Source organism: Loxodonta africana, chromosome 5, assembly GCF_030014295.1.
Source record: "Loxodonta africana isolate mLoxAfr1 chromosome 5, mLoxAfr1.hap2, whole genome shotgun sequence".
Lineage (NCBI taxonomy): Eukaryota > Metazoa > Chordata > Mammalia > Proboscidea > Elephantidae > Loxodonta > Loxodonta africana.
In genome coordinates, this window is record NC_087346.1 from 34,622,716 (window position 1) to 34,646,324 (window position 23,609).

Consider the following 23,609-nt stretch of genomic DNA (forward strand, 5'->3'; position numbering starts at 1 on the left):
ATACCAAGCAGTTATTGTTAAATTGGGAAATTATCAGTCAAATTAAGTAGCTCTACAACAGTGCAGGGTCATGTGTGTATTTTTTTACCGCCCACGATTTGTGACGGTGCTGTTGTACAAGACGCCAACGTTTTGGAATGCGTTTCTAGAGTTTGGTAGTTGCCTGGAAGCTACTACAACTACCAACTGAAAAGACTAAAAATTAGCTTATTATTAAATATCTTTATTTTTCTAAAGTTAATTCAATAGATCAATGATAAAGACATAGCCAAATCCTTGACAGAAAATTTCGTTTTGAGCTATTGGGTAACATTATTCAAGAAGCTACTTTTTCAAAAGATAGAAGATAGTTTCTTCAATGAAGGCCTGAAGTCTGGGCTTGGAAGTATATGTACTTGGGTTTGAATCTCAGCTCTGCCAAATAACTCATGGTATAATCTTGGTTAAGTTACAGACTTCTCTCAACCTTGGATTCCTTAACAGTAAAATTGAGTTAAAGTTTCCTTATACGGTTATTATGAAAATTAAAAAGACAATGCATATAAAGTAGCTAATGCTTGTCATACAGACATCATTAAGTAAATATTAGTTCTTTTCCTTTCATCTTGAACTTCTCTGGCTAATTAGAATTCATAAATTGCCAAGTTAATGAATATCTCTGCAGTTATCTTAGGACAGACATAATTCAATATTTACAATGATTTAAGTTTCTTCTTTCAGAACTTTCAACTAACATAGTTATATGTGACTCACCTGTTATACTGCATAGTAATCTTAAGGTTGGTGCATCGCCCCCAAAACCATTCAACATGACATCACTTGCAGCTTTGGGGACAGGAATGGTCATGGTAATTGGCTTGTGGAATTTTCTTCTTCTAGGTTCCAAAGTGACTATAGGGCTGAAAGTAGCTTTATTGCCTAGGATCTTCTTAACCAGTTCACTGTGCATGGGTTGAGCCTTTTCAAAAAAAAGAAAAATATTAAATTAAACCACATGGCAATTGGCTTGTGGAATTTTCTTCTTCTAGGTTCCAAAGTGACTATAGGGCTGAAAGTAGCTTTATTGCCTAGGATCTTCTTAACCAGTTCACTGTGCATGGGTTGAGCCTTTTCAAAAAAAAGAAAAATATTAAATTAAACCACATGGCAATTGGCTTGTGGAATTTTCTTCTTCTAGGTTCCAAAGTGACTATAGGGCTGAAAGTAGCTTTATTGCCTAGGATCTTCTTAACCAGTTCACTGTCCATTTGTTGAGCCTTTTCAAAAAAAGAAAAATATTAAATTAAACCACATGTCATTATATGTCATGTCAAATTTCTTATCCCAAAGCATTTCTTTTTATCTCACAAATCACTTTGGTGGATTTCAAAAATGAAAAGCATAAGTTTAGTATACTGTTATTAAATACTCATACTAAACTTTCTGAGAACTATGATCTCCAACAGTGGTTTTTGGTCAACCATGAAAAATTTTGATCCTGCAACCATTTATTGTCCACTTCAAAAGGTTTTTTTCAAAAGGTGAATATTAATTACTGGAATAAAATCCATGTTAAGATAATTTGCTTCCAACACTGGCATACCTGTAGGCCTACACGGATCCGCTTGGTTAGTGCCCCCTCTGGGAAGACAGCCTGCACCTGGGGTACCACTGTGCTACTCAGCACACCTCCTTCTGGGCCAATCAGGTTGCTGTCCTGTTTGATGCGAGACACCACTGCAAAGTACTGTGGGAAGTCCCGGGTGATGATGCGGCAGATTCGTTTCTTTTCTAGGTCTTCTGGGCTATCCAGCACTGAGACAAAAAAAGACCCATCTTCATATAACAAGGATTTCTTTCTGAAAGCATTCTAGCAAACTTCAACTTCACTGGCATAGTTAATAGCGAATAGATGTGGCAGATAAATTCTCTCTCTCTTTTTTTAACAATACAGAAATTTAGAAAGCAAGGCTATCTTAAGAACCCCCACCCCACACACAAGTGCACAAAATGACAAATATTGCATGCTCCACTTAAATGAAATATCTAGACTAGGAAGTTTACAGAGAGCTAAGCTTGCTAGTGGTTATCAGAGTGGGTAGGAGGGAGGGGGAAAAAGCGGACTCATTGCTTAGGGGATACTTAGCAATAGGAAGATTTGGAAACATAAAATGGGGATGAACAACACAATAGACATAATTAGCATCACTGAATCGTACATGTAAAGAATGTTGAAACGGTTAATGTTTTGTCATATACATATTTACCACAATAAAAATAAAAAAGCAATCTTTCAAGACCTGTCAGCATTTCATTTGCACTTTATGGCTGAAAACTAGGACTTTCCAGGACACTGTGAAAGAAAAGCATCTACTTCCGGTATTACAGGGCTGCCTTTGTAAGTGAGGTTTGAATCTGATCTATTCTTAGTTCATGTGATGAAGAGGAAGTTGTTTATGGACTCCTTTTCTTTGCAAATTTCAAAGACAGGTCAAAGGCCAGTTACTGTGGTTTTAGGAATTAATGTGTGGTGAATTGTGGAGGAATACAAAAATTTGTCTTGGAAGGATAAGGTTTGTGTTTGTGTGTTTGCTCCAGTGGGCTGCTTGTCTGACACAGGAACTGTGGATATAAGAAAAGATCAGTGATTATGAACTCAGGCTTTCAGTATTTCCCAGAAACCATTAACTTAGTAAACAATCATCTAACATCAAAAGGATGAGATCATGGGCTCTTTATAAACTGCTTTACTGTAGATATGTAGGGCAATAACAAAAATCATAGTCATTTACAATGTAGGAAATTTGAACTAAGTGCACCACCGACATTTTAAGGGATTATAAATGTCCATTTTTAGAAATCATTTACATCTTATTATAGAGGCAGGAACATTAACTATGTTTTTCTTTATTGGGCATACCAAGGTAGTAGACACAACGAGTCCCAGGGTCTGACCATAAACAATTGAAGACTGATGTATTTGGGAAATGATAGCACATACGTATAAAAGAATGATTTCCAAACATACAAACATAACACACAAATCAGCTTCTTTGTTTAAAAATGAGTTTTTTAAATACATACAAAGGAGAAGAGTGGGACCCCATCCAAAAGTAAGATGCTGACGCTCATGCCTATGTCAATAAAAGCTGAATATCTAAGAGGAAAATATCTTAAACTTAAATGCTGGTGAAGAAATGGTTCTGAGAATTAGAAGCTACTTGCAAACAGTTGGAAACCCTGGTGGTGTAATGGTTAAGTGCTACAGCTGTTAACCAAGAGGTTGGCAGTTCGAATTCGCCAGGTGCTCCTTGGAAACTCTATGGGGCAGTTCTACTCTGTCCTATAGGGTTGCTATGAGTCGGAACTGACTCAACGGCAGTGGGTTTGGTTTTTTGGTTTTGCAAACAGTTAATTTTCTTGGTTGCTAAATGAAAGGCTGGAGATTCGAATCTACCCAAGGCGCCTCCAGAGAAAGGGCTAGTGATTTACTGGGGAAAAACGAGTCGTTGAAAACCCTGTGGAGCACAGTTCTACTCTAACACACATGGGGTGGCCATAAATTGAAATCAACTCAATGGCTACTTGTTTTAAATATTCCATGGAACAGGCTTTATTGGTAAGAATATTGATCTTTTTCCCTTGCTTGGAAGACAGTGACCTAAACATCTAGAAGGCATATTGTTTTCCTGCATTCAACCCTTGGATAAATGAAGCCTGGCATCTATTCTTATTCAGACATGGGTAAGAGGCAGAAAGAAATGTTAAAGGGGCGATGTCAGCCTACTCTTTTTTTTTTTTTAGCAATAAAGTAATTTTTTAGTTTTCTTGTGTTTTATGTAAAAGCTTATGGCACAAATTAGTTTTTCATTCAAAAACTTATACACAAATTGTTTTGTGACATTGGTTATAATCCCCACAATGTAACAGCACTCTCCCATTTCCCTTTCCACCCTGGGTCTCCCTGTCCATTCATCCAGTTTTCCTATCCCTTCCTGCATTCTTGTCTTTACTTTGGGGCAGGTGTTGCCCAATTGGTCTCACATACTTGACTGACTTAAATAGTACTTTCCTCACGTGTGCTATTGTTTGTTTTATAGGCCAAATCTTTGGCTGAAAGGTAGACTTCAGGAGAGGCTTTAGTTATGAGTTAGCAGGGTGTCCAGGGGTCAAAGTCTTGAGGTTCCTCCCATCTCTGACAGACAAGTAAGTCTGGTCTTTTTACATGAATTTGAATTTTGTTCTACATTTTTCTCTGGCTCCACTCCAAACCATCTATTGTGATCCTTGTCAGAGTGGTTGGTGGTGGCAGCCGGGTATCATCTAGTTCTTCTGGGCTTAGGCTGGTGGAGGCTGTGGTTTATGTGGTCCATTAGTCCTTTGGACTAATATATTTCTGTGTCTCTGGTTTTCCTCATTCTCCTTTGCTCCAAATGTGATGGGACCAATAGATGTATTTTAGATGGCCTCTCCCAAGCTTTTAAGACCTCAGACGTTACTCACCACAGTAGGATGTCGAACATTTTCTTTATGTACTATGTTACGCCAATTGACCTAGATGTTCCCCGAAACTGTGGCCCCCAGCACTCAGCTCCAGTAATTCAGTTTCTCAAAGTGTTTAGATGTGTCTAAGAAGCTTCCATGACTTTGCCTTGGTCAAGTTGTGCTGACTTCTCCTATACAGTGTGTTGTATTTCCCTTCACCAAAGTTAGTCTACTATTTAATGATTTCCACTCCCCTCGACTCCCTCAGGAAACCCTGGTGGCATAGTGGTTAAGTGCTACAGCTGCTAACCAAAAGGTCAGCAGTTCAAATCCACCAGGTGCTCCTTGGAAACTCTATGGAGCAGTTCCACTCTGTCCTATACAGTCACTATGGGTCAGAATCGACTTGATGGCAGTAGGTTCTCCTCCCTCATAACCATTAAAGATTGTTTTCCTTCTGTGTGTACACTTTTTCTTGCATTTCTATAATAGTGGTCTCATACAATATTTGTCCTTTTGTGATTGACTTATTTCACTCAGCATAATGCCCTCCAGATTCATCCATATTGTGAGATGTTTCTCACAGTCATCATTGTTCTTTATTGTATTCCACTATGTGTATGCACCATCATTTGTTTATCCATTTATCTGTTGATGGGCACTTAGGATATTTCCGTCTTTTTGCTATTGTGAATAATGCTGCAATGAACACGGGTGTGCACGCACCTATTCGTGTCACAGCTCTTATTTCTTTATATACCTAGGAGGGAGATTACTGGATGGTATGGTATTTCTATTTCTAGCTTTTTAAGGAGGCATCAAATTGCTTTCCATAGTGTTTGTACCATTTTACATTCCCACCAGCAGTGCATAAGAGTTCCAATCCCCCTGCAGCCTCTTCAACATTTGCTATTTTCTGCTTTTTTGATTAGTGCCAGTAATGTCAGGGTGAGATGGTGTCTCACTGTAGCTTTGATTTGCATTACTCTAACGGCTAATGGGTTTTTTTTTTTAATGGCTAATGGTCACAAGTATTTCCTCATGTGTTTGTTAGCCAGTGAATGTCTTCTTTGGTGAGGTGTCTGTTCATATCATTTGCTGATTTTTAAATTGGATTATTTATCTTTGTGTTATTGAGCTGTTGAAGAATTCTATGGATTTAGAGATTAGACCCTTGTCGGATATGTCATAACTAAAAATTTTTTGCCAGTCTTCAGGTTCTTTTTTTTTCCTCCTTTGGTGAAGCGTTTTGATGTACTAAGTATTTAATTTTTATGAGCTCCCAGTTATCTAGTTTATCTTCTGGCATTTGTGTATTGTTAGTTATGGATCGTATTCTCCTTATGCCATGTGTTAGAGCTCCTAGTTTTTCTTCCATTATCTTTACCATTTTAGGTTTTACTTTTATGTCTTTCATCCATTTTGAGTTAGTTTTTGTGTATGGTGTGAGGTATGGGTCCCATTTCATCTTTTTACAGCACCATTTGTTAAAAGACAGTCATTTCCCCCACTTAATGGACTTTGAGCCTTTATGAAAGATCAGCTGACCAGAGGTGGGTGGATTTACTTCTGGGTTCTTGGTTCTGTTCCATTGGTCTATGTGTCTGTCATACCAGTACCAGGCTGTTTTGACTACCGAGGCTGTATAGCATATTCTGTGATCAGATATTCTGAGGCCTCCTACTTTGTTCTTTTGCTTCAGTAATGCTTTACTTTTTATATAAGGTTGGTAATTAGTTTTTCCATCTTCTTAAAGAATACTGTTGGTATTTGGATCAGGATTACATTATATCTGTAGATTGCTTTGGATAGAATTGACATTTTTAAAATGCTTGGACTTCTTATCCACGAGCACGGTATGTTTTTCCATTTATGTAAGTCTCTTCTGGTTTCTTGGAATAGTGTTTTGTAGTTTTCTTTGTATAGATCTTTTACAACCCTGATTAAGTTTATTCCTAAGTATTTTATATTTTTAGGGGCTATTATCAATGGTATTGTTTTCCTGATTCCCTTTTTGAAGTTCTCTTTGATAGTGTATAAAATGCAACTGATTTTTGTATGTTGATCTTGTATCCTGTTACTCTGCTGAATCTTCTGTTAGTTCCAGGAGCTTTTTTTTTGTGGAATCTTTGGGGTTCTTTATGCATAGGATCATATCATCTGCAAATAGGAATAGTTTTACTTTTTCCTTACCAATTTGGATGTCTTTACTTCATTTTCTTGCCTTATTCTTCTAGCTAGGAATTCCAGCATAATGTTACATAGGAATGGTGATAAAGGGCATTCTTGTCTTATTCCTGTTCTCAGGGGTAACGCTTTCAGCTTCTCTCTGTTGAGGATGATATTGTCTGTTGGTTTTGTACAGGTCCTGTTTATTAAGTTGAAGAACTTCACTTCTATTCAGATTTTATTCAAGGTTTTTATCAAGAATGTGTGTTGAACTTTATCAAATGCCTTTTCTGCATTGATTGAGATGATCATGTGATTCTTTTGTTTTACTTATGTGGTGGACTACGTTAATTTTCTAATGCTGAGCTATCCTTGCATACCTGGAATGAGTCCCACTTGGTCGTGGTGTATTATTTTTTTGATGTGATGATGAATTCTATTGGCTAGAATTTTGTTGAGAATTTTTGGATCTATATTCATAAGTGATATTGGTCTGTAATTTTCTTTTTTTGTGGTATCTTTTCCCGGCTTTGGTATCAGGGTTATGCTGGCTTCATAGAATGAATTTGGGAGTATTCCTTCCTTTTCTATGCTCTTAAATAGCTTGAGTAGTATGGGTGTGAGTTCTTCTCTGAATGTTTGCTAGAAATCTCCAGTGAAGCCATCTGGGCCAGGGCATTTTTTTGTTGGGAGTTTTATAATACCTCTTTAATCTCTTCTCTTTTTATGGATATGTTCAGGTATTCTGTCTCAATTTGTGTTAGTTTGGGTAGGTAGTCTGTTCCTAGAAATTTGTCCATTTCCTCTAGGCTCTCAAAATTGTGGGAATACAATTTTTCATAACATCCTCTTATGATCCTTTTTATTTCAGTTAGGTCTGTTGTAATGTCTCCCGTCTCATTTCTTATGTGGGTTATTTGCTTCCTCTCCTGTTTTTCTTTTGTCATTTTGGCCAATGGTTTGTTGATTTTGTTGATCTCTCCAAATAATCAACTTTTGGTCTTGTTGATTCTTTCTATCATCATTCTGTTCTCTATTTCACTTATTTATGTTCTAATCTTTATTATTTCCTTTCTTCTGGTGCCTGTGGGCTTCTTTTGCTGTACTCTTTCTATTTGAGTTAAAGTGCTAATGTTTTGATTTTGGCCCATTCTTCTTTTCTGATGCCTGTGTTTATTGCTATAAATTGACCTCTGAGCACTGCCTTTGTTGTGTTCCAGAGGTTTTGGTATGATGTGTTTCATTCTCAGTTGATTCTAGGAATTTTTTGATTTTTTCTATTGCCCAGTTGTTTTTAAGCAAGGTGTTATTCAGTTTCAATGTATTTGATTTTTTACTTAATCTTCCTTTTATTGATTTCTACTTTCTTGGCATTGTGATCAGAGAGAATGCTTTGTATTATTTTGAGGTTTAGGATTTCATAGATTTTACTTTGTGACATAAAATATGGTCTATTCTGGAGAATGTTCCATGTGCATTGGAAAAGAATGTATACTTTGCTGCTGTAAGGTGGAGTGTTCTATATATGTCTATGAGGTCAAGTTGGTTGATTATGGCCTTTAGATCTTCTGTATCGTTGCTGAGTTTCTTTCTAGATGCTCTTTTACTAAGTGTAGTGTGTTAAAGTATCCTACTATTGTTGTGGAACTGTCAATTTCTCTTTTCAGTGATGTTAGTTTCTTTTATATATTTTGCAGACCTGTCGTTGGGTACATAGATATTTGTTAAGGTCATGTCTTCCTGGTGGTTTGTCCCTTTCATCATTATATAATGTCCTTCCTTGACGTTTATGGTTGATTTTTCCCTTAAAGTCTATTTTATCTGAGGTTAGTATTGCCACTCCTGCTTACTGTTTGCTTGATATATTTTTTTCCATCCTTTGATTTTTAATGTATTTATGTCTTTGTGTCTAAGGTATGTCTCTTCTAGATAGCATATTGATGGGTAGTGTTTTTTTACCCATTCTGCCAGTCTGTGTTTTTAAGAGTGCATTTAAGCTATTTACATACATTCAGTGTGATTATTGATAGGTATGAGTTTATTGCTGTCATATTTCCGTGATGCTACTGTTTGTGTAATTCTTACTTCCCTTTGCTGAGTTCCTTTTGTTTGTGGATTTTCTTTTCTGTTGTCATTATAAATTTTGTATTTACTGAGTCTTTATGTTTTTCGTCTCTTTTATTTTGATGAATAGGTTTGTTAACTTTCTCTGTAGTTACCTTGAAATTTACTCTTACCTTTCCAAATTTGAGCCAGTCTGTTATTACTTGATATCCCTTTGACTTTCTCTCCATTTGAAAGTTCTATATCTATACTGTTTATACCCCCTTTTATTGTTTTGACATTGTCATCATTTACAGATTGAGGTCTCTGTTTCCCTGTTTTAAGTCTTTTAGCTTTGTTTTTTTAATTAAGAGTTCTTATCTGACTTAGGTTGTTATCTGGCTGATGTTTTCCTGCATCTGTTGTCTGATGTTGTTGGTTCTCTAACTGAAAGACTGCCTTTAATTTTTCTTGTAAGTTTGGTTTGAATTTTATGAATTCCCTTAATTTCTGTTTTGGACTGTCTTAATTTTGCTATTGTATTTGACAGAGGGTTTTGGAGGATATATTATTCTTGGCTGGATTTTTAAAATTTTCTTTCAAGGTTTTATATGCTGTTCCCATTGTTTCTTGCCTGCATAGTTTGTACCTAGTAGTCAGAGCTTAGTCTTATTATCTTTGTAAGTGGTGTTTCATTTTTCCTGAGCTGCTCTCAGGATTCTCTGTTTGTATTTGGTTTTGGTAAGTGTAGTTATGATATGGCCTGGTGACTTTCTTTTGGGGTCTATCCTGTACAAGGTTTGTTGAGCTTCTTGGATGCTCAGCTATTTGTCTCTCACGATATTTGCAAAGTTTTATGCCAGCAAATCTTTAACAATCTTCTCTGTGTTTCCCATATTCTGCCCTTGTTCTGGAACAACAATCTTGTGCTCTTGATTGTGACCCACATAATTCTTAGATTTTCTTTATTTTTCTGCATTCTTTCCTCTGATTTTTCCTCAAACTAGCTGGCATCCATGAATTTGTCTTTGATCTCACTGATTCTGTCTTCTATTGTTTCAAATTTGGTCCTAAAACCTTTTATTGAGTTGTCCACTTCTGCAATTTTGTTGTTTATTTTATTTCTAGTTGCTCTTGTAAGGTTTCTAATTGTTTATTTTTTCTTGTATTACTTTTTTGAATCCTTCTATTATTTTTTCTGGGTTTTTATTGATTTTTCCTATTTGGTTTTGACTGTATTTTGCTTGATCTCTTTCCTAATCTCTTGGAGAGCTTTAGTCTTCTGCATTCCGTATCAGGTAGCTCCACTTTTCTTATACCAGAGGGTCATCTGATTCTTTATTTTAGTTACTTGCTACAGCCACCCTGTCCTGCTTTTTGTTATGTTTTGATAGTGTCTGCTGTCTCCGAGACATAAAGGTATTATTTTATTTATTTATTGATTGCATGTTCGTTTTTCTCATCTTACTTTTTGTTTTGTTTTGATATGTCAGGGCAGGCAGCACAGGGGTGCTTTGCTGCTTGTTCATCTGTAGGCATGATAGCTCTTACCACATCCTGGGTGGGCAGAACAGCGGTGGGCAGGACAAGCCTACTTCACTGTCTTCTGATTTGGTGAGGTGGCTGAGGGCGGACTGAATGGGCATTGTGTGCCTCTTGATGTTGGTTCACTGGTGTGAGACCATTCCCAGCCCTTGCCACATAGGCAGGGTGTTGGAAACAGAATGGTAGAGGCTCACTTCTTCCCACTATAAAGTGGCTGGTCAAGTGGCAGAAGGGGTGGAGCAGTGTGGACCGAGTGCTGCAGCAGGCCTGACAGCTGGGGACACTCTAGCTGTGGCAACATGGTGGGGGCTGGCAGGAAGATGGGTAGCACACAGGACTATGTGCAGGGGAGAAAGAAAAGAGAGAGAAGAAAAAAAAGGTAGCCAGCGGGTGGGGGCAGGGCAGACCTGGGGACTGGTGGGAATGGGCGAGAGGTGGTGTTTGGGGGCTAGGTGGGAGGTAGAAAGAAAACGAAAAAAGAATAAAATAAATGGCAGTGTGGTGGGGGCCGGAAAGTGGGGGTGGGGCAAACCCAGGGCAGCAGTGGGCCAGTGTGCCTTTGGCACTGTATCTTCAGTGGCATGGCAGGGGCTTTTGGGAAGGGGAGATGTGGCTAGAGGGCTAGTTGGGAAGGAGAAAGAAAAAAAGAGAAAAAAATGGTGGTGCAGTGGGGTTGGTGAATGGAGGTGAGGCAGAGCTAATGTAGCAGTGGGCCAGTGGCTCTCTACCTGTGACAGTGCAGTGGGAGCCAGTGGGAAGAGGGGAGATTGTGCACATGGCTAGGTGGAAGGGAGAAAGAAAAGGAAGAAAGAAAAAAGAAAAAAAAAGAAAAAAGAAAAATGGGGAAAAACGGCAACATGATGGGGGCTGGTCAGTAGGCCTGGTGGCCTGTGGGAATAGAGGGGAGGTGACATATTGGACTAGGTGGGAAGGATAAAAAAAAAATAAATAAAAAAAAGTGGTGGCATGCTGAGGGCCACAGGTGGGGTGAGGCAGACCCAGGGTAGCAGCATTCCCATGTGCCAGTGGCTCTCTACCCACAGTGGCATGGCAGGGTCCATCAGGAAAGGTGAAGGCGGTATATTGGGCTAGGTGGGAGGGAGAAAGAAAAGGAAAAATGAGAAAAAAATAAAAATGAAAAAACTGGCTGCCTGGGGAGGCCCAGCAAGTGAGGCAGGATGGACCCAATGGCCAGCAGGAACAGAGGAGAGGTGGCTTATGGGGCTAGATGGGAGGAAGAAAGAAAGAAAGAAAAAATGGCAGCATGGCAGGAGCCCATGGCTGGGAGAGGGGTGGACATGAGGTGGCAGCAGGCCAGTGGCTCTCTAGTGGAGGCAGTGTGGCATGGCCCAACAGGAAGGTGTAGTGGTGGCATATGGGCCTATAGGAAGGGAGAAAGGAAAAAAAGAAAAATAAATAAATGGTATGGCAGGAGCCAGCGAGTAGAGACAGCATGGACCCAGGGTGGAGGCAGGCCTATAGCTTTCTAGCCAAGGTGGCATATCTTGGCATGGTGGGAAAGCGTAGAGGTGGCATACAGGGCTGGGTGGGAGGGAGAAAGAAAGTGAAAAAAAATGGCATGATGCCGGCCACAACCGATGACTGCCCTGACAGGGAGCACAACAGAGAACCCCTGAGGGAGCAGGAGATCAGTGGGATGCAGACCCCAAATTCTCATAAAAAGACCAGACTTAATGGTCTGACTGAGACTAGAAGAGTCCCAGCGGTCACGGTCCCCAAACCTTCTGCTGGCCCAGGACAGGAACCATTCCCAAAGACAACTCATCAGACATGGAAGGGACTGGACATTGGGTTGGAGAGAGATGCTGATGAAGAGTGAGCTACTTGTATCAGGTAGACACTTGAGACTGTGTTGGCATCTCCTGTCTGGAGGGGAGATAGGAGGGTAGAGAGGGTTAGAAACTGGCAAAAGGGTCACAAAAGGAGACACTGGAAGGAGGGAGCGGGCTGACTCATTAGGGGGAAGAGTAAATGGGAGTATGTAGTAAGGTGTATATAAGCTTATATGTGACCGACTGACTTGATTTGTAAACTTTCATTTAAAGCACAATAAAAATTATTTTTAAAAAATGGCATGATGGAAGCTGGCAGGTGGAGGTGGGGTGAACCCAGGGTGGCAGTGAGCCACTAGCTCTCTAGCCGAGCAGCATGGCATGGCCCGCCAGGAAGGGGCGGATGTGGCATACAGAGCAGAATGGTGAGAAGTGGGAAAACATGTTTTTCTGGTCACCGGGCACTCTGTCTCTTGTTGGGAGCTCTGTGAAGTTGCCTTCTCTACTCCCCATTCAGGTTCGTTGCTAGCAGTTTTCCAAGGTGGCAATGCTATGCTGTGTTAGTAGGCAGGGGACCTCCACTCTGTATCTTCCCTCATTCTCTGTTTTCTGTCAGTTTCTTATTCCATTCAGTGTTTGATCTAGGTCTTTATCCCTTCATTCAATTCTTAGGGTTCCAGGATTGATGTTTGTATCTGTTTTACTTAGTTTTTTGGGTCTTTGCTACAGAGGGATGACATGGTGCATCTGTCTACAGTGCCATGTTGGCTCCGCCTCAGGCTACTCTTTACTACGCATGAGCCACACCTGAATAGCTATTGTGAGTAGTCCTAGAAGACAGATAAATATTCTAAACATCTATGCTTGCCCTTGAGTGTACAGCTTTGTATAAAACTCAGTATGTGCCTGGCACTTAGACAAAGAACTTGCCCTATTGTTTTGGTTACTGAAAGTATTAGACTAAGACCTCTTCACTGTGCAACCTATGGAGGCCTGAGAATGAGCTACTTTCCACTAGTCAAGTAGAGATATTTCAACCTGGCTTAATAGGCCAAGCTAGATTTGGGGTTTATGGAGATATCATGCCCTAATGAAAAACTGAGATCCTGAACTATAAATGTATGTGTGTGTATGAAATTCAGCCCTGATTAACTCTGTTTGAATTACAGAGAGAAGTTTTGGTGAGTTTAATTTTCCTACCTCCTTAAAAATAGAAATTTAGAAGTAAATTTTATTATCTTACAATGTACCAGTTATGGGTAATGTGTAAGTTTTTCAATAAAAAATTAGTACTTTGTGTCAATATTTCAAACATCTAAGTTTTCAAGTTAGGCATTTTTTTTAAATCATAGATTTATTATCTGATATCAGTTTATTTGGAGGTGAAACAACAATATGCATTATATTTAGAATTTTAGGTTCAAAAAAGTTTATACTGAAGATGGAGACATGTTATATCTCCTTATTAAAATATTTGTTACCTTAAAGGGTTTTATTTTCCTGAATGTTACAGAAGTAAGATTAGGCAAATGTATTGTGCATTTCAATTCATCACACAATTAGAACTTAGCAGAATACTTGCTGTGACAAAAAAATGTAAGAGACACACACACAACATACACACCCCTAGATCATAAGAAAGAAATACAAAGTCATTTTTATGCTTCCACTTTTGAGTTCTTTAAAATCCTTAAGTTACCTTCATCCATGCCATTGAGGATTTCATTCAACTCGTCTTCAGTGTATTCGCAGTAATGCTCTTTCCAGCTGTCCCCATTCTCACTGCGCAGGACCACCAGTTCTCTCTCCTTCCCTCGAAGAGCCGCAAAATGAGGGATCTCCACAATTACAGGCCTGACATAGCAATGCAGGACACTTAGTGTGGTAGGAGCTAACCATCAAGACCAGCACCTCACCTCTGTCTGTTACAAAGTGACCTGGAATTCTTCCCTTCCTGGGGACAGGGACACAGTGGGCCATCCTCCAGAGCTCATTGGCTAGCAGATGGTTGCACAGTAGCACTCCACCTCAGAGGCACTCGTCCTCAGGTGCATGCTGCGACCTTAAGCCAAATGATGCTTCCCTGTGAGTGCATGTGGCATTCTGGAACTTCTCCTTTGATAAATGTAAGTATAACACATCTAACCAAAAGAAATGTGCATGCATATCTACGATGTGCGCCAATCTTCTACAACATTTTCTACAAGGTGCAAAATGATAAAACAATTTAAGAGGGAAAATGGCTTATATGTTGCATAATTTGATGTGTTGTCAATGAGGAAATGTCAGAAAAGTTGGCCACTTGTGAACTAAAGAGTCATGCACTCATGGTTTTTGCTTGTATTTTCGTCATTCAAGGAAACAATAGGCATGTGTACACAGTGTGACTCTAATTAATCATCTCAGCAGACAGCCCACCTGTGCCCAATGCCTATTGTGCTCAGGATCCAGCACATGCACTGCCCTGTTTTTTTCAGGTTACATTCACCCTCAAAATGTATAGAGGTTTTTGATTTTTGAGTCCAGGTTGCTTTGATACAGACTCCAAATTCATCATAACAACGTCAGAACTAGCACGTAGTACAACTAGGCAGATCTCATGCTTAAACGAAAATGAAGACCACAGCACTTTAAGGGAAAAGATATAAAAACATCACTCGAAAATAAAAGTCACATACCATAAGGGTCAGAAATGGTCCACTAAAGATAGGTTATACAGAATTTAAATCATAGAAAGGGATATGTCATGGGCACAATGACAAAAAGAGAAATCATATTGCAGAAGAAGGAGAAGAATGGGGGGCCAGCAGCCATCAATTTGTTTTAAGTCACTCCTACCCAAGGAATTTGGTTCCAGGAGGCCCCAGCTGAAGGATGCGGCTGACCAAACTTTCTCCCTCATTAAGTGGGGGAGGAGCTGTTGGCAGGTGAAGTTTACTGAGTACATCCAAAGCAGCAGTGAAAGAAAGAACATAAGTAAGCTTCAGGTATGGTTTTCCACAGAACCCCAGTGTCACCAGCTGATCAACAGGGTGAACTTTGGTTTCTCACTGCATTTGGTTCTGCCCTCTCCATTGGTCACAAAGAGCAAGGAACCAAGACCCAGAGTGTACAATGGAGGCGCGTCTGTGGAAGAAGAGCTCTTAGCTGTCAGATCTGTCCCTATTTAGTTTCACCGCCAGGGCACTAGCAAAAAATTAAAAAATACCTATATATATATATATATATATATATGTATATATATATATAAATATATGCTCCACTGGAAAGACAAAGCTGTTGGGAATATAGCAAGAACTCTGACTCTACAGAGAGACCAGATGTTTTCATGGATATTCCTCAACAGATTTGAAGATTATTCAAAAGGCTGAAACGACCTGATCATGAGGGAAGGGTCGGGGGCTGGTACAGAACATGAAAAGAATCACTGGGGAATTACTCCAACCATAATAGTATTTTCTGATGCAACCCAGAACTTCACAGGCTCCTTCTAAAGCTCTGTACTGTCTAATGGGAGGACGTGGGAGGTGGTTTCTATAACTGGAAAATACCGACACACCCTCTTTCAGGTGTGAAAGTAATTTAGAGCAAGCTGTTAGCTTGCTCCAAATTACAAGGCTTTAGAACTTTTCCTGAGTTCTAAAGCAAGCAATTCTCTCCTTGATATGACATTGGCAAAGTAAAAGACTTCATGATTAATAGATGTTTCTCCCAGTTTTTCAAGCATCAAGACTCAATATGACAAGACTTAAAGACAATTGATTTGTTTCAAAATGTTTTGAAACTTGTCCCCTCCACGACTTCATCCTTTTGTCAGTTCTCAGCGGTAGCTATTCATTTCTTGGCAAGTTGAGATGCCACGCAATATAATAGCAGCCGTACAAACAAACAGAAGAAAGAAGAAATGCTAGTTTCTGCTCAGAATTGCTAAAATGAGCATGAAGGAAGTTAGTCTTGATTTTGTTGTCTTAATGCAAAGTGCAACTAAATATACTGTCAAGTGTAATCTTAAGGCACAAGATAGCAATTTTGATAACAGAAAAAAAATCACAAAGACTAAGTTTTTGGATACGCTATAAAGGAAACGCTGATTTCCAAAGTGAAGATAGTGACTCTGTTTTACAACTATGTAAGACTTTATATTTACATTGGAAAAGTGCATTTTTTTTTATGACTTTATCCCTTAAGTCTAGAAAGAAAAAAAAAAATACCTACCACTAGTTAAATCATGATTATTGATTGAGAGTCTAGCAGTTACACATCCAAGAGAAAAATAATAATCAACCTAAATGTTTAACTCATTTATGCCTTCGCATAAGAGGCAGGTAAGTGGAGTCAAACATTGAGGTGCCATTTCAATTAAAAAAAAAAATTTCACAGCGGCCAATCTTCTTTCAAAGCGATTTGACGTACCTTTTTCCACTCCATCCTAGAGATCTCATGTAGAGGACACAAGCTCATCCATGACTAAGTGGAACGCTTATCAGAAACCCTTACCCAAGGAACTGAGCACCAGAAGGTCCGACTTCGATCAGGCGACTGGCCAGGCCTTCTCCTTCCACCATTGGGGGCATGGTCGCCAGTCTATGGCGTTTGACCAGTCGGCAGGTGACTCGTGTTGGGGCGGTACATTTCCGAGGGGGAATAATGATTCGGAGCCCGTTGTGTCTGCATCCTCGCATAGCTCCACCTCGGGCGTCCACCATAAAACTAACCAGGAAACTAAAAATTAAAATAGAAGGTTAGACGTGTTTTGAAACATTGCAGGCCAGAAAAATAAGCTTTTTTCAAGTTAATTTTTCCCCATAATACTTTGTTCTCAAAATAATCTCTTTTGTATTTATATACATGATGGCCAAAAGAAAAAAAAAATGTTTTTTAAAAGTTAGTTTACTCTAACCTTCTGTGTCTATGTTTTGTCGTGGTGGCTGTTTTAGTTTCGTATTATTTTGTTCTGTAACTGAAGAAGAATCTTACTATTTTTGTTGACAACAGCAATATTAACTATAAACTCTAAATTTAAATTATGTCCAAGTGATTTACAGAGTAGAAAGAAATCACATAAAGAACATGGGAGACTCTCCTTTTGTTAAAAACGCAAACTCCTCTGCTTCCTTATGTGCCTACCCTGAAAAATCTACGTGTTAAAGTAATATAAAGATGGAACAGAGAAGACCAAGTTGCCTCTTTTCTAAGCTAATTCAACCTGATTTTCATAATTACAACTTGTCAGCTCATTTTAATATACTTCTATGACTTTCTTTTTTAAAAAGTAAGATTCACAGGCCTTCTCCCAAGGTCGAATCCATACATATGCACCCTGTTCCAACAGCATCTTACCCAGGATGCAGGTTTTTAACTGAGTACATCCTAAAGGAAGAGGAAAAGCAAAATAATTAAATGTTTTGAATAGAACCAATTGACTTGTTGAAATGCACTTTTTCACTTCTTAAGTAAGAGTCTCTCTGCTGTACTCTTCTATTTCAAACAAAGATGGAGTGAACAGGGAACAAGATTATGAGCCCTCTCTACTCCGTGTTTTGACGTGAAATTCCACGAGGGGAATCCCTGGGCTCATGTTGATGGAGGCAATCTTTGCATTGTGATTTTCCCCAAATTACAGTAAATGTGGGAAATCACAGCTAGCATTTTAGAAATGTAAATGCATTGCTACCACTTTTGCTCCTTTTCTGCTGAGCTAGTTGTTCATGAAAAGGAGAAATGTAATCCAAGGCTATTTGGTTTATTTTAAGTGTCCAAAGAGAAAGTGTCTCTCTTAACTTTGAAGTTATCTCCTTTGGGCTGGTTTTAACAGATCTGAATCCAGCTCAATTTGAGTCCTTGTCACTTCGTTAGGCACTCTTGGGCACTTAACATTGTCAAGGAACAAAAATAAAACTGGGCAATCTAATTGTTGCGTACACATACACAAACACACAAAAATACATAATTTGTGTACACCGTTACACAAATTACATCAACGTCTCTCCTAACGTTGGTTGCTTCTGAAAGATCTTTAAACTAAAACAGAAAGAGAGACAGGTGTATCAATGATCTACTGAAACTTGACCAGAGTGGGACGATATGAGATTCACTACACCTGGACACTGCACAGATGACAACATTTACAGCATGTGAAAGGCATTTTGTCAGGCTGTTACGGAATAGAAATGTAACACATTTATGTTATTTTTCAGATAAGTGAAGAAAAAATAACACCTTCTTCATAGCAGAACACAGAACTCATTCAGCATGCTCTTGAACAGAAATCCCATTGCTAGTAATAAAAATGGACGTGAAGGAGCCCAGAGTGCCTGTCTGAAGCACATCATGCAGATTGAGGCCACAAGAAGTGGTGTCACAGTCTTTCTCACACGCAGGAGCTAGCCGAAACCCACCATTCGTTCCCAGCCCTTTAAGTTTTTTGAATGTGGCAAAAAATGGGGGGTAAAGTCAACAGTTCAGTCCTGAGGTATTGATGTTTTTGGTACTTAAAACACAATAAGAAATTGTGAGCTGCTTCCCTTATTACTAGTCTTTCAGTATGAATTCTTAACCATTTCTTTTCTTTTTTTTTAATGTACTATTGCTCACAAGAATGAAAGAACTGGTAAATCTTCTAGACAGATATCAACGGCTTCTTTTTATTATCTCTATCTGCTATATTTATGTTAAATTTTATAAAAAAAAAAATTGGAAGAAGCTACCTAAGTTTCAACCAGTGCTGCCTGCAGACTCATTGCAATGTTTTTGGCTCATAGATGATTAAGGTTAATACTGTCTCTGATTTTTGTCATCTTTTGATTTCTACCTCCATTGGTGAACAGAACAGAGACTCATAAACTAGTAAGGAATTACTGTAGTATCTCTGCTTGATATTATCATCCTCAATACCATATGGATCTATCGAAGGCATTTAAAGCCTTTCCACACTCATGTTATATGTTATTACACTTTTTCTGTATTTATCCCAGGAATGGCTTACGGTCGCCAAATTATCAAGTCTCCATCTAGAAAATCCGGTAGACTATCTTTTAGTGAAGCATTCTCTAAAGAGTGAATTGAAGTAACTATGTTCTTGGATGGAACGATGTCTAAGCAACCATACAGCTGATTACTTTCCCTGAGTTTGTATCAGTGATGATTCTTTTTAAATCCTCTTTTTGCTCCCATTGGCTCCACGATTTGCATTTCCAAGCTCCTTTTCATGCAATGTCTGTTAACCTCCTAAGTACCGGGTGTTCTGCTAGGAACCAACGATACAGAAGGTAAGGACACAGTTGCTGCTTTCAAGAAGCTCACAGTCTAAGCCTCAGATACCACATGATGGCTTCATCATTGCTGGAAATCACCTACTTCTCTGGTCAATGAGGAATAAATTGTAACTATACAGTGTCATTCAAGTGCCAAAATGGCAGTGACCATGTTCTCCATGTTTCTTCCTGTGTCTCCCAGTGTCCAGCACAGTGTGGAATAATACATAATAGGTACTCAATAAATAACTGTTGAATAAATGAAGGAATGGAAGGGTGAAAAGGAAAAGTTGTGAAAAGGTGTATATATTTATATCTAACAAGGAAAGAAGAAAGCTGAAATAGGAAGTAACTCAACTCTTCAGTCTCTGAACAATCAGTCTGGTCACTCCTCCTTCAAAACACTAAACTCGGATGTTTCAGATCATTAAACAGAAAAGGACCACTCTAGTTAATGTTAAATAGTCTCCTATAGGCCTATTCAAATTCCAAAATGAAAGACCCATATATATTTACTGCCCCTGAGAGAGGTTTAGTAGAAAAGGGGAGCAAGTAAAACCAAAATGAACAATTAATTAGTAGTGAAAATTATATGAAGAAAGACCAGAGTCTGAAAAATCACAATAAAAATATATAAAGACTGGTGCTTCAAGTAGATAAATTTACTTATAAGTGATTCTGTGTCATTATATATCTGAAAAATATTACTTAAGCATTATACCAAAGCTCAAAGCAAACTGGAAAAATGAAGGCTCCAACATGCATAATTCAGAGAAAATAAAAATTAAAGTTCCAAAGAAAATAAGACATTATGTTTTTATCAAGCAATGAAAGAAAATGGCACAGACTAGGAAAAATTGACAAGCTTTAGTGAGGGTATGTTCTTTAGAATGTGTATATGTCAATAATTCTCTCAGGTTATCGAGGGAAAGAGATAAGGCCTAGTCTATAAGTACGCAATCTTACATAGCAAGGTAGTACCTCGCAACCTCAAAACATAGATGCATGAGAGACAGAGAGAAAAAGGAGAGAGGGAGAAGAGACGAAGAGGGATGGAGGAAGAAAGAGACAGGGAGAACTTAAAAAACCAGAAAGACAGGAAGACACTAAAGAGAGCTAACTATTATAGTCAAAATGAATGACAACAGTTTATAAATCTTACCAGAAAATACTCTAAACAAATTAGACTCAAATAATATAATATCAGAATAAATAGCTAATAAAAACATGAATTTATATAATTACATATTTTTAAAAAAGTGTTTTCTTCAAATAAAAGGGAATAAGAAAAATAATGACTGAAGTTCATATCTAGGTGCTGATGAAAACTATATAGATGAAAGTAAACTGCTATTCAGTTAAATCCCAATAGTTTATAACAAAATTGAGCAAGCACTTGTGTTTTTTAGTTAAAAATATCAGCACATCAAAAGTGCCACTATTTGGACAGGTAGCAGAAATATTGGATAGAAATATCCCAGATAACTCTGGGATGTATAAAACAATTTCAAAAAGTAAAACATAAATTTTAAGAGGTTATCTACCTTTATAAACCACAGAAAAAGTGAAAGGTATGAAGGTGTGAGTCATGAGATGAGTAAGTTTACATAATATAGCTCATTGACTAAAAATAATTTTCTTATGTTGTCAGTAGACCAAAAGGGGGAGAAGGTTATATCTGTAAATATTGGAGGTTAAAAGGACATAAGTAAAAAAATGTAACTAAATATGTATAGAGGGGATGGTATATGGATTGGAGCTCATCTCTGCCCTTCGTGAACTTTAAGTCTGGCCTTACCTGTCAAAGACGGGTCATCTTATCACCATTAAAGGTTATGGGAAGAATTAAATAATAAATAAGCAAGCATATAAAACCAACCCATTGCTGTCAAGTCGATTCCAACTCATAGCGACCCCACAAGACAGAGTAGAACTGCCCTACACAGTTTCCAAGGAGTGGCTGGTGGATTTGAACTGCTGTCCTTTTGGCTGGTGCCATAGCTCTTAACCACCGTGCCATACAGTACTCAATAAATGCCTATTCCCATCATTTTCCTTTTCTTACATCCAAATGTTTTTATCTTTTCTGAATGTCTCACAAAATTATAATACAGCAAAATAATAAAATACACTGCATTAAAAAAAAAAAAAGAGAGAGAGAGAGATGGAGAGAAACTAACATTTATTGAGTACCTACTATGAGCCAGTTTTTTACTACGAGCCAGGATCTGTGCTTGGAGGTTTCATACAATTATAGAGTTTTTATTAGTTTGTGAAATTCACTATTTAAATAAGACACAAAAAGACTGTTATCAGAGAGTACAGGGTAATGTGGTGAGCACCAAGCTCTTTCTCAGATCTACTCTAGCCCCATCTTAAATTACTTCTGTAACCTTGGGCAAGTCACTTAGCATCTCTAGGTTCCAGTTTTCTTAGCCATAAAATGAAATAAATAGTCCACAAAGTGCCTTCCAGTGTTAAAATTCTATGTGCAGTTTACTGTTAATTAGGTTAGGAAACCTACTAATATGTTCCATTTCAGGTGCTTGGGAAGAATTCTTAATTGGAAAATAAATTATTATCCCAAGACATATATATTATTTTTGTTGTACGAACACGTAGTCAAAGAGCTGTTTTGCAGGAAACGTGTACACACACTGCACTGAGCATTGACTTAAGACCGTACAGACAAAAAAAAAAAAAAAAACACATTAACACACTCAGTATTACTTGCATATTATCTTACTCTCTGAATAAAATCCAGCAATCATGCAAAGTAGAGATTCTTACTGAATTTTTCTAAATTGTGAGATACAATGCTATCACAATTTAAAACGAATAAAAGCAAAAGCAATCCACCATTATTATGCAGGTGATGACTATTATTATGACAATCTGGTTAGCTAAACAGGTATAGGCTCCAGAGAGGCAGCAGAAAACAAGGAGTCTGGTCTTTTGAGGACTAGGGCCTCTGCCCAAAAAGTTTCTAATTCTCAGCTTTACTTTTAATTCATCCAAGACCCTGGGGCAGGGATGGGAGGAGGTTACAGCATTCAGAGTTAGTTATTGGGTGAAAGAATAGGAAAGAAAAAAATTCGTCAGGGTGCTTCAGTGATCCACATATACACAGCTAGAGGGCCTCGTATTCACCTGATTTCTGAGATTCTGTGAGAGAACCATAGGCTTTCTTTTTAAACCCCTTTATCCTTCCAAATCCTCCAAATTCCATAAATGATAAATTGATGGAAAATGATTTTGAAAAAATATGGCTCAAATTTGCTAAAATCATCAATTTTTTTTATCAATCACTATATTTACGCGTAGAAACATTTGATATGTGTTTGAGAAAAAGTGAAAGGATGGATATAAAAGTTTTCAAAAATGGGAATACAGAACGGGCTTATATGTGGACTGATAACCTATAGTACCATGATAGATGACAACATAATAAACACCTATACTCAGCAGTCTGACAGCAACCTTTAAAAATAACTTGATCTAAATAACTTAGAATAATGGATATTTTTAGAAAACTGACTAGAGAGTCATTCTATAGCACAATTTTCAAAATATCAAAAGGTTGTATTTAAACCAGTAGTAGCAACGAAATGCAGTATTTATACACTTTCAGCTTCTGGCTCAGCTAGAATATGGTTAAAAACATAAGCACCACTGAAAATCATAACCTTTAGTAAAACTTCAAAATAGCTCAACCAATTTGCATAATTGGTGGGAATAAATTTTTTCAGCTCTAAGTAGTACTTTTTCTCGCAAAAGAAGATGTGGTGAACCATAATCAGGCCAGGCTTTCCCAGTAGATCTGCATTAATTATGACACATTCTAACCTAATTTCCAATGAAATGAAAAATACCCACTTTCCCCTCACCATAGAGAAAGGGGAATTTCGCAATGAGATTTGGAGAACGTAAGTGTGTTATCTCTTTGGCTAAGTATTGTCACACTAAAGCATCCTGAGGCACAGTTAATGAAGGAGATGGTGAAAGAGAGAGAGAAATGGGTAATATGTTCAGAGAAGGAATTATGCAGAAGTTCACCTGCTGTTGTCACGATCAAGACATGGAGAGGCGCGGCTGCAACAGAATAGATACTTTAGCACAGAGAAGGAATGGATAAGGTGAAATATAAAGAAGGAAATCAGAAGTGACTTTCAACTGATATTTATATACCAAAACAATATCTTTTGAAAAAAGATGGAAATACAAATGAAATATAGCTCTATGCAAATGCTGGGGGAAAAGCAAGGATGGGGGCTTTCTGGTGACTCCCAATTTAGGTTACTGGGAATGTTACAAAATCCTTGGATATAAATTTGTTGCTTTC

The 23,609-nt window shown here is 38.1% G+C and overlaps 1 protein-coding gene across 1 annotated transcript in view; it reads right to left on the reverse strand.

The window, feature by feature from the left end:
* Nucleotides 1-23,609, reverse strand: part of ANK2 (ankyrin 2) — a 240,754-nt gene that overhangs the window by 47,862 nt on the left and 169,283 nt on the right. The window contains exons 26-29 of the mRNA XM_064286268.1: nucleotides 16,512-16,736; nucleotides 13,714-13,868; nucleotides 1,583-1,794; nucleotides 754-958 (exon numbers count right to left, since the gene is read on the reverse strand). Coding sequence (XP_064142338.1) covers nucleotides 754-958; nucleotides 1,583-1,794; nucleotides 13,714-13,868; nucleotides 16,512-16,736 — 797 coding nt within the window. The remainder of the gene's footprint in view (nucleotides 1-753; nucleotides 959-1,582; nucleotides 1,795-13,713; nucleotides 13,869-16,511; nucleotides 16,737-23,609) is intronic.